The 12,207-nt window shown below is 33.3% G+C and overlaps 1 protein-coding gene across 2 annotated transcripts in view; it reads left to right on the top strand.

Annotated features, from left to right (window-relative positions):
• The first annotated feature begins 346 nt into the window (after positions 1-346).
• The window catches only part of LOC119840807 (arf-GAP with dual PH domain-containing protein 1-like), a 13,336-nt gene continuing 1,475 nt past the window's right edge, over positions 347-12,207 (top strand). Inside the window, exons 1-7 of one of the 2 annotated variants that reach the window (XM_038367562.1) lie at positions 347-516; positions 7,063-7,288; positions 7,955-8,128; positions 9,962-10,054; positions 10,785-10,961; positions 11,196-11,431; positions 11,861-12,055. In XM_038367562.1, coding sequence (XP_038223490.1) covers positions 435-516; positions 7,063-7,288; positions 7,955-8,128; positions 9,962-10,054; positions 10,785-10,961; positions 11,196-11,431; positions 11,861-12,055 — 1,183 coding nt within the window. In that variant the 5' untranslated portion in view covers positions 347-434. The remainder of the gene's footprint in view (positions 517-7,062; positions 7,289-7,954; positions 8,129-9,961; positions 10,055-10,784; positions 10,962-11,195; positions 11,432-11,860; positions 12,056-12,207) is intronic. The other variant, XM_038367563.1, reaches the window with a different exon arrangement.

Here is a 12,207-nt window from a genome sequence, read left to right as displayed (position 1 = left end):
CCAGACTGAACATATAGATTCTTAGATAGTGTTTAGTATTTACGCGAGACGGCAACGACGCTTGTATTACGTTGTATCACGTACTACGCCAAACTCACACAAACAAACTTTTACGAGACATCCACTACAACTTCTGCACAAATACCTACGTTCATATAAGCAACTACTCACTGATTTCATTCATATATCGAAACTAGACCTCTATCTCTATCTTACTCGCACCAGTCCATTATATAACTAAGTGAGTGAAAGAGCAATACTTTCTCTGACGGAATAGCGTTTGTTGAACCATTTCGTCGCGTCGTTCGGTTCGGTCGAAGTCTCGCTCGCTCCCTCGCGCAGTGGCAGTGAACGCGTTCAAAGCGTGCGTTCGACTTTTTGGTGGCAACGTACGCTACTAGCGTGTCTTTAATTATTGATGCAAAAGTTCCACGATGGTTGATCATAACGAGAAAATATTACTGGAATTACTAAAGAAACCAGGGAATAATGTGTGTGCCGATTGTGGAGCAGAGGGTATGTTACAGTGTTTTATTAGTGATTTACATTGCCTTGTAAAGCGTGGTATTTCTATGGGGTGGTGAATAGGCGGGGGGGCGTAAGTGCGTCCATGCTCTGGAGTTCAGTGACCCCGACGTAAAATGCATTCAATGAAAACAAATCATCGAAAATAAGTGGTACCTATATGAAATAAAGACTGAATGTATGAAGACAATTTGTAAGTAGTTTATGAATACGTTCGACTCTAAAGTTTTCCGGTTGCAAGTCCATAGAAGGGACACGTTAATTAGAATTGATTTTATATAGCCATATTAATCACAACCCCTAACGTTTGTACCGTTAGAGTTATACTCGTTGAATTTTAAAGACTCTACTTCGATTTTGCCCACTTAATTATGATTCATATGAGTTGAAATATATACGATTAGTTACTTATAAAAGTTATTGAAGAAAGTGATTCATGTAGTTTAACTGTTTGTTCACCATAAACGTTAAGATTTTAAGAATTCCATTGAATGATTTGTAAAGCGCATATATAAATGAAATGCACGAAAAAATTTGCGAATGTTTTGTTCGGTGATTGTAAAATTCGAAGAATTCAATTCAAAAGTGAAAGCTGTTATTGAATTCGTGGGAAATCCTTATTAAATAAGTATAATAATATATTTTAGGTTCTAGTTAAAATATTTTCTAGTCGAAGTTTTAGCGTACAACATTTCTATTATTTTGTTGATAATCTAATTAATTAACAGAATTCCTAGATTAAGGTTAATGGTGGTTGTCAAACAATATAGATATGTAAATACATAATTAATAATTATCATAGAATGTCGATTTTTATTATTCTGTAACCAGATTTAATTATATTATACATCTCTACAGTTAAAAATGACTCATACCCAGTCGCTCCTTGAGAATTGAGTCATATATTATCGAAATTGAATATTTGTTAAGATGTTGTGATCACGAAATCCTAATATATATCTATTATCTTAGTAGTAAGTAGATACTTATTATCGTAGTAGTAAGTAGTTCATTTTCTAGGTATCTAACGAGAAAATGAACTACTAGAGCATAATAAATACAAGCTGTTCCACCCACGTGCTATACAAGTATTTCTAAAGCTTATGTGTTATTCTGGTACCAACATAGCACGGCCAGGTATTATCAAAATCCGTTCAGTGGTTTTCTCGTGAAAGAGTAACAATCGTACACCCATACATTCGTTTTCGCAATAAAATATTTGAAGGATATGCATACTTACTATATCGAATCCACTATTTATTTTTCCTAGGAACCTGGGTTTATCTACAGTAAATTACAAAGAGGAAATTATATTAATGAAAAAGTATTAAATAAAACTGTTTATAGATTGTTATTGGTTTTCCTATCATGAAGCTTACAAAAACAAGTTTTTGAAATATATTGGTAATGGTAATAATTTTATTTATCTTTTAATTTAAAAAAACCAAGTTGACATTTTTAATGCTGTATACATTCGTTACTGAGAAATTTGCTTAAAATCTAAGGTAAAAAAAACAAAAGTCTAGATACCTATGTCTCACGAGGTAGGTATATATTATATATATCTTACTTTTGTTATTGCAAACCTCAAGTATATGCCTATTACCTTAAATAAGAAACCGAATAATAATATAACACGTAGGAAATTTAATTTCATGGCATAAATTTTGAATTACGTTCAAATTAAAAATACATTTCTTAAGTAAATTCATTTTGAGGTTGAAAAACTCATTGAAGGCCGGAAAATTTTTAAATAAGCGTTGGTAATAATTTATGTTGGAAATTAGGTGTGCTTATGCGTGTCAAACTAATTATTTATTTTATTGTTAATTATTTTATCTTTAGCTGAATTTGTTCAATTAAGCAATTTAATACTATTTTGCAACAAGCATTCACAGAAAGTCACATTGTATTTTCTTAAGAATAATTAGACTAATGACTAATACTTGGAGTTATTTCTATTAATTTAATTTTAAACCAGATTAATATGTAGTCTATATTCTGTACCTATTATTAAATAATTTACATTTTTAAACATAGAATAATTATCAAGCATAATTCTATTGTATTTGATGAAGAAATTATTGAATCAGTCTTGTTAAATAGCATTACTCTTAAACACTAATAATAAGTATTATGATAGTCTTATTATGATACGAGTACTTATTGAAGGATGTGTTACTGTAAACATATGTTTTAGAGACAATATCTATGTGTACTTAGAGCTGGCTCTATGCAAATAAATAAGAGCTCAAAGGTCATGCCATTTTATCGTATTATCTTTCTATTCACAGCAAATCCTTTCAATTGAATCTCGTTTAACGGACATTATGAACAGGTTGCTATGATAAAAATAAATATCGGATTTACAGCGATTCACATTGTTACCAGCTAAAAGAAAGACGTCAATGTATGACGAATTGCATAAACTCCACGTACGGCAATCGATAATAATCCGTCATACTTTACGTGTATACGTCATTAGCATTTACGCCGATGTATACATTAGGTTTCGATTTAAAAATAACGTAAAATTAAATCTGTATGAAGCAATAAAAACAGTAGGTAAACATAGAGTTTTTTCGACGCGATAATTTCACGATTTTATCAGAGTTAATAGGCACTGGTTATGGTACACATCAGTAGATCGCGAAGTTTTTTGCTACTCATCATTAATTTATCTTTCTGGGCCTATTAATATTAATATACTGTGTTTTTTGTACAAAATAAATTATTAATATTATTATAATAACATACGATAAACTTTAATTATTGTGCTTTCTACCTTATACATTTTTAATGAATTGATTGGAGCTAGCTCGAAACAAATCAAGCGAATCTGTATTAAATATTTATGTGTACAAAAGAAACCGTGTTAGTAACACCGTTTATACCTCAAGAATGGCGGAACGGATTTAAATTATTTTAAGTTTGTTGGATTTGTCTTCTTCTGCATTAAGATAATTAGATTAAAAAAAACATGTACATAAAAAAGTCTACCCGGATGCAGCCAGGGCGGACATTTCGTTTTTGATAATTTGTTTATTACTAAGAATAAGTTTATACACCTGAGACAGACAAATTGCTAATCACTGAATATTTTGCCTAGATTAAGTTACAAACCTAGACACAAGGTCAATTTTTATAGTTTTTAAAATATAACATTTCAATGTAACACTATACATATTTAAGATAACATTCATGTTATATATTTCTTTATAAAGAAAAACCTTAAATAAGTAAGTGCTACAATATATTGACAATTACAGGTAAGAATTAATTACCCAAACGAATACTATAAAAATGTAGCGAAAAGTATTTTTAGAAGTTCAATCTAATTTTAAAAGACATCCAACAATACTCACAAAAGGCTACAGTTTATAATTTAATCACCCCTTTATTGTCGAGACGTTGGAATGTTTCCCTATGGTAAGAGATACCATTTTACAATCTTAAATGGGACCAAACGACATCAATCCCCTATCAATATACTAAATGTTACGTTGTTAACAAAACATGTTTATTTCAATGAGGGTATTTATAAAAATATGCAATTTTAAATTTGGGAATTTATCGTCAATTTATCTGTAACTGTATTTATGAGTTTACTTTACACGTTTACTGTTATTTGTGTATTGTATATTGGTAATAGGTTTATTCTACCAGTCAGGTGTATGCAATAAAATTCGTGACGCACCGATTAAATGTGTATTCTGCATCAATCAATATAATATTTCATTGGAGTTCCTCGATATAAATCCATCTGAAGAAAAATAACAATAAGCAATGCCCTACACCAAGAGATAACTAAAAGACCGTCATATTTTTCGACGTCGTAAACAAATTAACATCAAATTAAATGTCATCACAATACGGCAATATTTGTACTGTGTCAATTGAAATATTCTCATCAAACCAGTTTTCGAACAAGCGAGAAGATTCACCCACAGCTGTTATGACCAAAACATAGCTTGTTATTTACGATTACTTGGACTGAGTTACAAATGGGAAGAGGCCACCTGTATATGTGTGCGTGTCGCGTGACGTCGTGTCGGTGTGCTCCAATACATACATGATATGCTTGTAAACACGAACATTATTGCAAACGGCTATTTTCTTCACCGCTCAATATTGCAACCTCTAGTTAAGATTTTTCACACGGTATTACTCAGTGAAACTCGGCGGGAGCATCTATTTTCGGTGGAACACCGCGGCGTTTAAGTCAAAATTCGAGACGCATAATCGTTTTATGATTTCTAAATATTACATGCCTAGTTAGTTGGTATGTAAAAGTATTTGTGAAAATCAGAGCAAATAATTTTCAGGCCACACTGCCATTTACGATCGATAAACGTTATTGCGTCATATTTCAAAACTAGGTTTATTCTTTACGTATGTATAAGCGTGTCAAAGTTGGTGATGTAATCAATACCTGAATTACAACAATGAAACAGTAATTTGTGTCTATGATTAAATTTAGGTAAAAATATAAACAAAGCTCTACATTCAGTTTTTTTCAAAAGCACTTGGAATATGTAGTCTACTAGCCTAATATAATATTAACTTTTTTATATTATGTTAAAAGAGGAATCAACATGGGTATACTGCAGTTATTTTCGAGGCTACGTATCTTTTACCACCAAATGTTATCCAAGCCATACATGCCTTATGAGAAATGCATTGAGCATCGTGCTACCAGTTCATATTTAATGCATAGGTAACTATAATATTAAATATATCTAATATTATCTCTTGCCGCAGCCTACTTTACGTTAGTATAAGCTTCAACGAATGGCCTCGATAACTAATGACGTATAAATGTATGCGAAGAATGCCAAGCAATTTGAGGTTAGACTCTGACGTCGGAATGGATTGCGTTGCGCCGTACTTGTTCCTTATCACAATGTGTCCAGCTGAGATAAGGAACGATAAACAAACTAAGTAATAGATCTAGCGATATCGGCTTTCTGTGGGTTAAAACAAAACACTGCAGTTCTTGTGGATTTCGATGCGCTGTAAATGTAATATGGGTTCCATAGCAGCACACAAAAAAGCAGTTGTGTGTAATAATTTTGCATTGATATGTGGCAAATGTTTGAAATATTATTACGATCCATACTTTGAATGAACGATTGGATGAAGTATAACGCCCTATATATGAAAATAGCCTCTAAACATATAAAACGAAATACGATACACTAATTTTACGTATATACGTATATAGTTTGGGACTTGAAACACATTGTTTTCATTAATGGACCAGGATCGTCGGAACCATTATAAGTTTATCAAGCTAATTTTCCATGTATATATTTATATTAACAATGCAGTCACCCACGCTAGTTCCCACAATCAAGAATTTTTATAGTACTGGGAGAACGTACCACGCTATTATTGGGACAATGATTTCTCCCCCACGGCCTTGCCCGCGTGGTCAAAGGATATGGGAATAAGATGTCTTATCATTACTCCATTGCAACGTGAACAAATGAACACACAACAAATGAACTTTCTCATAGGATATTAGTATGGATTTGTAGCTACGCACGGGATTTCGCTCATATTAAAGATTATTCTTATCGCCGAATCAAAGGATTGTATCACACGAAAAGGATAGTTCCTATATTAATAGTTATGATAACGGTTATAAGTATGTGACTTACTAACCGGATCCAGTCGTTTCGATCAGCCGGAACATAGTGACAGAGAGGGACAGAGAATATTTTAAAAACTGATTTTCCGGTATATCAGCCACGGAGACATTAATAAACATTAATTTTGACGCTACAAACAGAAACTTCCATTTAATGTATGTGTTTTGTATACACATTTTTCCTGTCACCAAAATTTATGGCAAAACTGTATATTATTTTATTATCTCTAATGTGTATAATATATTAGGCTATTAGTAGCAATAAATAGCAATGTAAAAATGAGATTTTGTTGTTTGCTTTTATTTTTTTGGCTCGTTTAAGGTTATATTGTGGAGCGTTTGATTTATTCATGTTATGAATCACGTTTTATAAGTTTAAAATAATAGATCACAATACTGATATGCTTTTATGTGTGTTTGTTATTCAAACTCTAAACTATCGGAATCTGTCTTACCGTGCCTTTGTTATTTCTAGTTATGTTGAAAAAGTAAGAAATAAACCGTAATTAAATATTAGGATTTTACATTCAATCTTTTTTCCATTTAATTTGAAGGCTCTACATTTATCTTTTAATATTAGATAAATGTAGAGCGTTGTAACAAATTATTAGAAAGACATTTTTGAAATATATAAATTCCGAATTTTTAAAACAGCTTATCAGAAATTATAATTACTTTACTAAATTATCATGAAACTAACCAAAATTTATGAAAAATATATAACTCTCTTGTTAGTTTTCAGCTTCCCTTTAAGATTTAGAAAAGGGACTTAAAAAAAATACTCTCTGATAGTTAATTGAATATCGCTTCTATATCACTCATAGACAATTGCGGAAAGTATGATACAAAGGAGGTTTATGAACTGTTTTTAAATAACATTTCAGATCCAGATTGGGCATCCTACAACCTCGGCATCTTCATATGCATGCGGTGCGCCAGCATCCACCGCGGTATGGGCGCACACATCAGCAAAGTGAAACACCTGGAACTCGACCGATGGGAGGATTCACAAGTTCAAAGGATGAAGGAAGTTGGCAATATAGCAGCTAGGCACAAATACGAAGAAAGGGTCCCCCCGTGCTATAGACGACCGACCAAAAATGATCCACAGTGAGTTAATGAACGCAAACAAAGCATTCTATAAAACATTTCGTATTTGAATGAAGTATTTTACAGAATCACATGAGACTAGTTAAATGTACGTTTGCTTTATATTTTTTTGTACACTATTTTAACGATTCGGCTGTCTTTTCTCTAATAGGTTTATAGTGATACGCCAAGAATCTTTATGTAAAAAAGCCTTTATGTAAAAATTGATTCAGATCTTAAATGTTTTATGCAAAAAAAAAAAAAATCAAAAAAAGCAAACAGACTGGCATTGATTTTCGACGTAACATTATTAGCTCAATAAATTAATTTGTATGATACTTTATGTATAGGCCTTAGATATAAGAATAAATATATAATCTATAAATAATATAAATGTTCACATTCATGTAAGTATTTATATTGTAAGTCACAAGTACTATTTTTAAATGCTTTCCGTCACATTTATCAAATTGAATTAATTATTATTGAATAATTGATGTTATTACCAATTAATATTAAGACGCAATACGGGTTCACTCGTGTAGTTTTAAGTTTATATTAACCACGATTAATAACCTTTTATTTATAGCTGTAAGTTCATTACCCTTGATTGGAGATTATCATAATTGGTATTGATTTCGATATATATATATACCCTTACTTCATCCTCGTCTTAACTTCTTACAGAGTGCTTATAGAACAATGGATACGGGCAAAATACGAACGTGAAGAATTCTCACATCCAGAGCGACAGAGCTATCTCTCTGGCACCATGGAAGGGTTCTTAATGAAGAGAGGAAAAGAGGATAGCCGTTATCAATTAAGGAAATTTGTTTTAAACGAAAACGAGGACACCTTGAAGTTAGTAAAAACACATTCGTTGCACACGTCATACTATATTTATAACTGTATGTCGCTAGCTTTATTTTTCTTTTACATCACTTATGCCTCTGTTTATTCATTTAACTTTTACATTTCATCAGCATGTTTAGAGCTAATCAAATAACAAGCATGTTTCAATGTCACATCCGTTCGAATTGTGTTATTGTGCTTCAACATTTAACATTTCTCTCTCTCACGAATTCAATTATTAATATCGTTGTGAAATGTATGTTCAGATTATTACCTGCACACAAAAAGATCTTATTTACGATAGTGTATTGTTTCATCATATTATAACGAAATCAAATAATAACCAAACAAATCGTACGTATCTACCTACGTGGTCTTTATTTTATCTGTACTCATTCAAAGTCAACAAACAGTAAACATTGTTTACCGAATTGCGCGAACGATAAGAAAGATTAAGATATTTTATACATTCATTTCATACACGCTCATTATTACTAAACCTACGCGTCGCTATAAAAAACATATCAGATTAAATTGTTGTTTATTTGCAAAGAGGCCCACCGTACACATTTCGCTATGAGCTTGTGACGCGCTACGTGCAAAACTTCCACACCTCTTAAGTACGTTAAAACTACGTTCAAAAACTGTGCAAATATTGACTCTCTACGTAACGCTTGAATCGTCACGATAGTCGCGACTCGCACCTTAATTTTGTCGCCTCTCATAATTGATTAAGTATGCAAATATATGTTTAACAATAGTTTAGCGAACTTTCGTGGAATTCCCTTCGATCGTTTATTCAACTATGAGTTCTTCGGTTATCTATAAAAAAGTAAATCCGTGATAGTATTGCGTTATGTAATATCAGGGTAGAGTTCAGTTCCGACTTCAGGGTAAATATCTTTGGATATAATTTGTCAGAATTGAGAAGATAAGTAGCACGTACGAAGAAAGCAATGGCACGGACCACAGCCACAATGAATTAGTATATTTATGTGGACGCGGCTTCCGAGCCACGAAGCAATACGTCACTGATTTGGGACATAAATTACGATGACGCGTTCTACACCGGTGTCGTAATGCTATCTACGATCATAGGAGTAGTTTGCTTTTCTCGGATGATGGCATTCTTATACATAATCTATTCACGTTAATTACGAGAAGCCCATGCTGTAACGTATATAAAAAAAAGTAAAAAGTCATTACGTTTTTATTTTAAGAATACGTCATCATCATTTATTTAAAATACTCGTACATAACTCTAATTGCCAATGGAATCTTTTATTAAAGTCACATTTTATTTGCATATAACGTCGATTAATTGTGTAATCGCAGGTTTACGACCTATTCCGAGAATAACGAATTTCGTTACTACAATACATATCTTTAAATAAAGTTATTTTATATTTAATTTCCCTCCATTCAGGTAGGTAGGTGCCTAATGAAAAATGTTTTTTATATTAATAAAAAAGCGTTCGATTAGTCATTTATACGGAGGATCTTTAATTTCAATATCATTTAAATAGTCACTATGAAGACAATGAACAATTTCTTGTTTTATTACAATAATCGTTATCCATTATCCTTGTTTTCAATTTCATTACATTCGGCTAAGGAAGCAGTTTTCAAAGGAACAACTTTACGACGGTTAGCAAATAGGGGAACCTTAAAAACGATGACGATGTAGCGTGCGATGAGGACTATCTTTACTCGATTGACGTCCGTTATATTATTTGTTTCGATTAATTCGAAAATTTCCCGTGTCCCCGGAGATTGCTACTAAGACGCATGGTGTTAAAAATGAATATATATCTCTGAAACATAATTCGGAATGGTCCTTAGGTACCAGCACCCTTCGGACGGTTGTAGCGGTCCTACGGGTTGTCTCGGTCGTATATTCGATCGGCTTCGACTCAAAAACTTTGGTCGTTTGAGGTAAGAAGAGCACTGACGATTCAAAATTCACTTTTACTACATATAGATTACGGTAATGAATGAGAATCGGTTACTATTGGATTTTAAATTTTATGTCACGGGAAGAGGGTTCCTTTTAAGGCATCGGTCATTGCATGCTGTGGAAAATGAACGTCAGGTCATCAAGACATTAATACCAATTAATAATAACTCGCCATTGATCTTGTAAACATCGAATGCATATATCATCCCCAATATACATGTTGTATGCTTATATATGTTTTCTTTTAGGGTCAGGTAAGGTGAGGATTTTAGGCGATAGCTTGTTATTGTTTGTTTTTATAGAAAATATGTTCATAGAATTCATCTATTATTACAACATTTTATGTATAATTGTGTACTTATATAAAGTGTAAAGATGAGTATTTTTGTTTTTTTTTTATTTCTCCTTAAAATATAAAGAAGTTACTTGAAACTCCATACTTTAATTGTTTGTATAATATACATAATATTTAATACAATTTACAAAAAGTATTTAAAAGTTTATGTAATATTAATTATTCAATACTTCATATTTGCTAACGGAATGAGGTTTTGAAATATTTTATTCGAATGTACTTAATTCTATATCTTTATCAGTTATACTTACCTATCCCAATACTGCAAAACTAATCGAAATCATAAACATGAAAATTATATTGACACATCTCAAACAAATCCAGGCTATAATAATTCATTTTAATTATTCCAGGTATCACGTGAAAGAAAACAAAGAACCGAAAGGTATCCTCAAATTATCGGAATTAAACGTGTCTTTTGCGCCCGCCAAAATTGGTCACATGAATTCCATGCAGCTCACATTCATGAAAGACGGTTCCACTCGTCACATCTACGTGTATCATGAAGACCCTGAAGTTATTAATTGCTGGTGAGTGTTGCCTTCTTTTTGTTTTATTTTTTTTTTGCTTATCGTGATGTTGCAAATATTATGCATAAGCACATAACCGTGTCACGCCCTCTGTGATTTCATTTACACACGTAAAATTTGTGAATTAGTGCCTAGTTTATCCGACTGAATAAACTAAAAAGTAAATGTATCCACCAATTTGAAATGATCACTATGAAATATGATGGTATTAAAACATATCACTAATATCTTCAGGTATACCGCAATACGGTGTGCTAAACTCCACCTCCTCCAAGTGGCGTTCCCCTCCACCCCCCAATCAGACCTGCTCCTCCGTCTACCGAAGGACTTCGCGCGAGAAGGTTGGCTCTGGAAGACTGGTCCCAGGTCCTCGGATGTGCATAGACGACGGTGGTTCACCTTGGACAATAGGAAACTGATGTACCATGATGAGCCACTCGATGCGTATCCAAAGGGAGAGATATTTATTGGTGAGTGATAGTAACTATTGGTTAAAAAGTACATTCATCTCTAAAAGAAAATGAAGAATTTTTCATGATAGCTATATTCAATGTTAGAACAACTTTGTTATAATTGCTAATGAGATCATATGTTCGTAGTTTTAAAATAAACGTTAATAGTAAAATTAAGAGCAAAAGTTTGCGAGCTAGACTGGGTACACTATTATATTACCTGTGGCTAGACTGACAAATTTAATAAATTCTCTTTAAGTCTAAATGTGGTGTAACTCCAGCACGGGGCAATCTCTTTCATCGTTTCGTCTTTATCTCAATTCTGAAACTGAAATTCCTTTTACCGTAAAAAGTAAGAGTAATATAGGGGGCTTGCATCCCAGCAGTGGGAACATAAGTTGATGATGATGATGATGATGAACTATATCAACAAAACATATCCTTCAGGCCACGAATCAACGGGCTACCACATTAAAGTGACGAACACGGGCAACGGGTGCAAGGAGGCGCGCTTCCCGTTCCACCTGGTGACGCCGGAGCGCACGTTCTGCCTCGCCGCCACGACGCACGAGGACCGCGCGGGCTGGCTCGCCGTCATACAGCACACGCTCAAGCGCCCGCTCACCCCGCAGGACTCCACCAGTGAGTGCGCGCCCGCTCACCGCCTCCTTTCACTATGACATTTTCTTTCTTTTATTCCACTCCTCATCCCCTCCTTTTCTTTCATTAATCTCGCACCCTGCAGTGAGTCCGCGACCTTACCTTGCCTTACCCGTCTCCCGACACACCGACCA

This window comes from Zerene cesonia, chromosome 7 (genome assembly GCF_012273895.1).
Source record: "Zerene cesonia ecotype Mississippi chromosome 7, Zerene_cesonia_1.1, whole genome shotgun sequence".
Classification (NCBI taxonomy): Eukaryota; Metazoa; Arthropoda; class Insecta; order Lepidoptera; family Pieridae; genus Zerene; species Zerene cesonia.
Note: the sequence above shows the minus strand (reverse complement) of the source record. Positions and strands in the feature narration are given on the sequence as shown.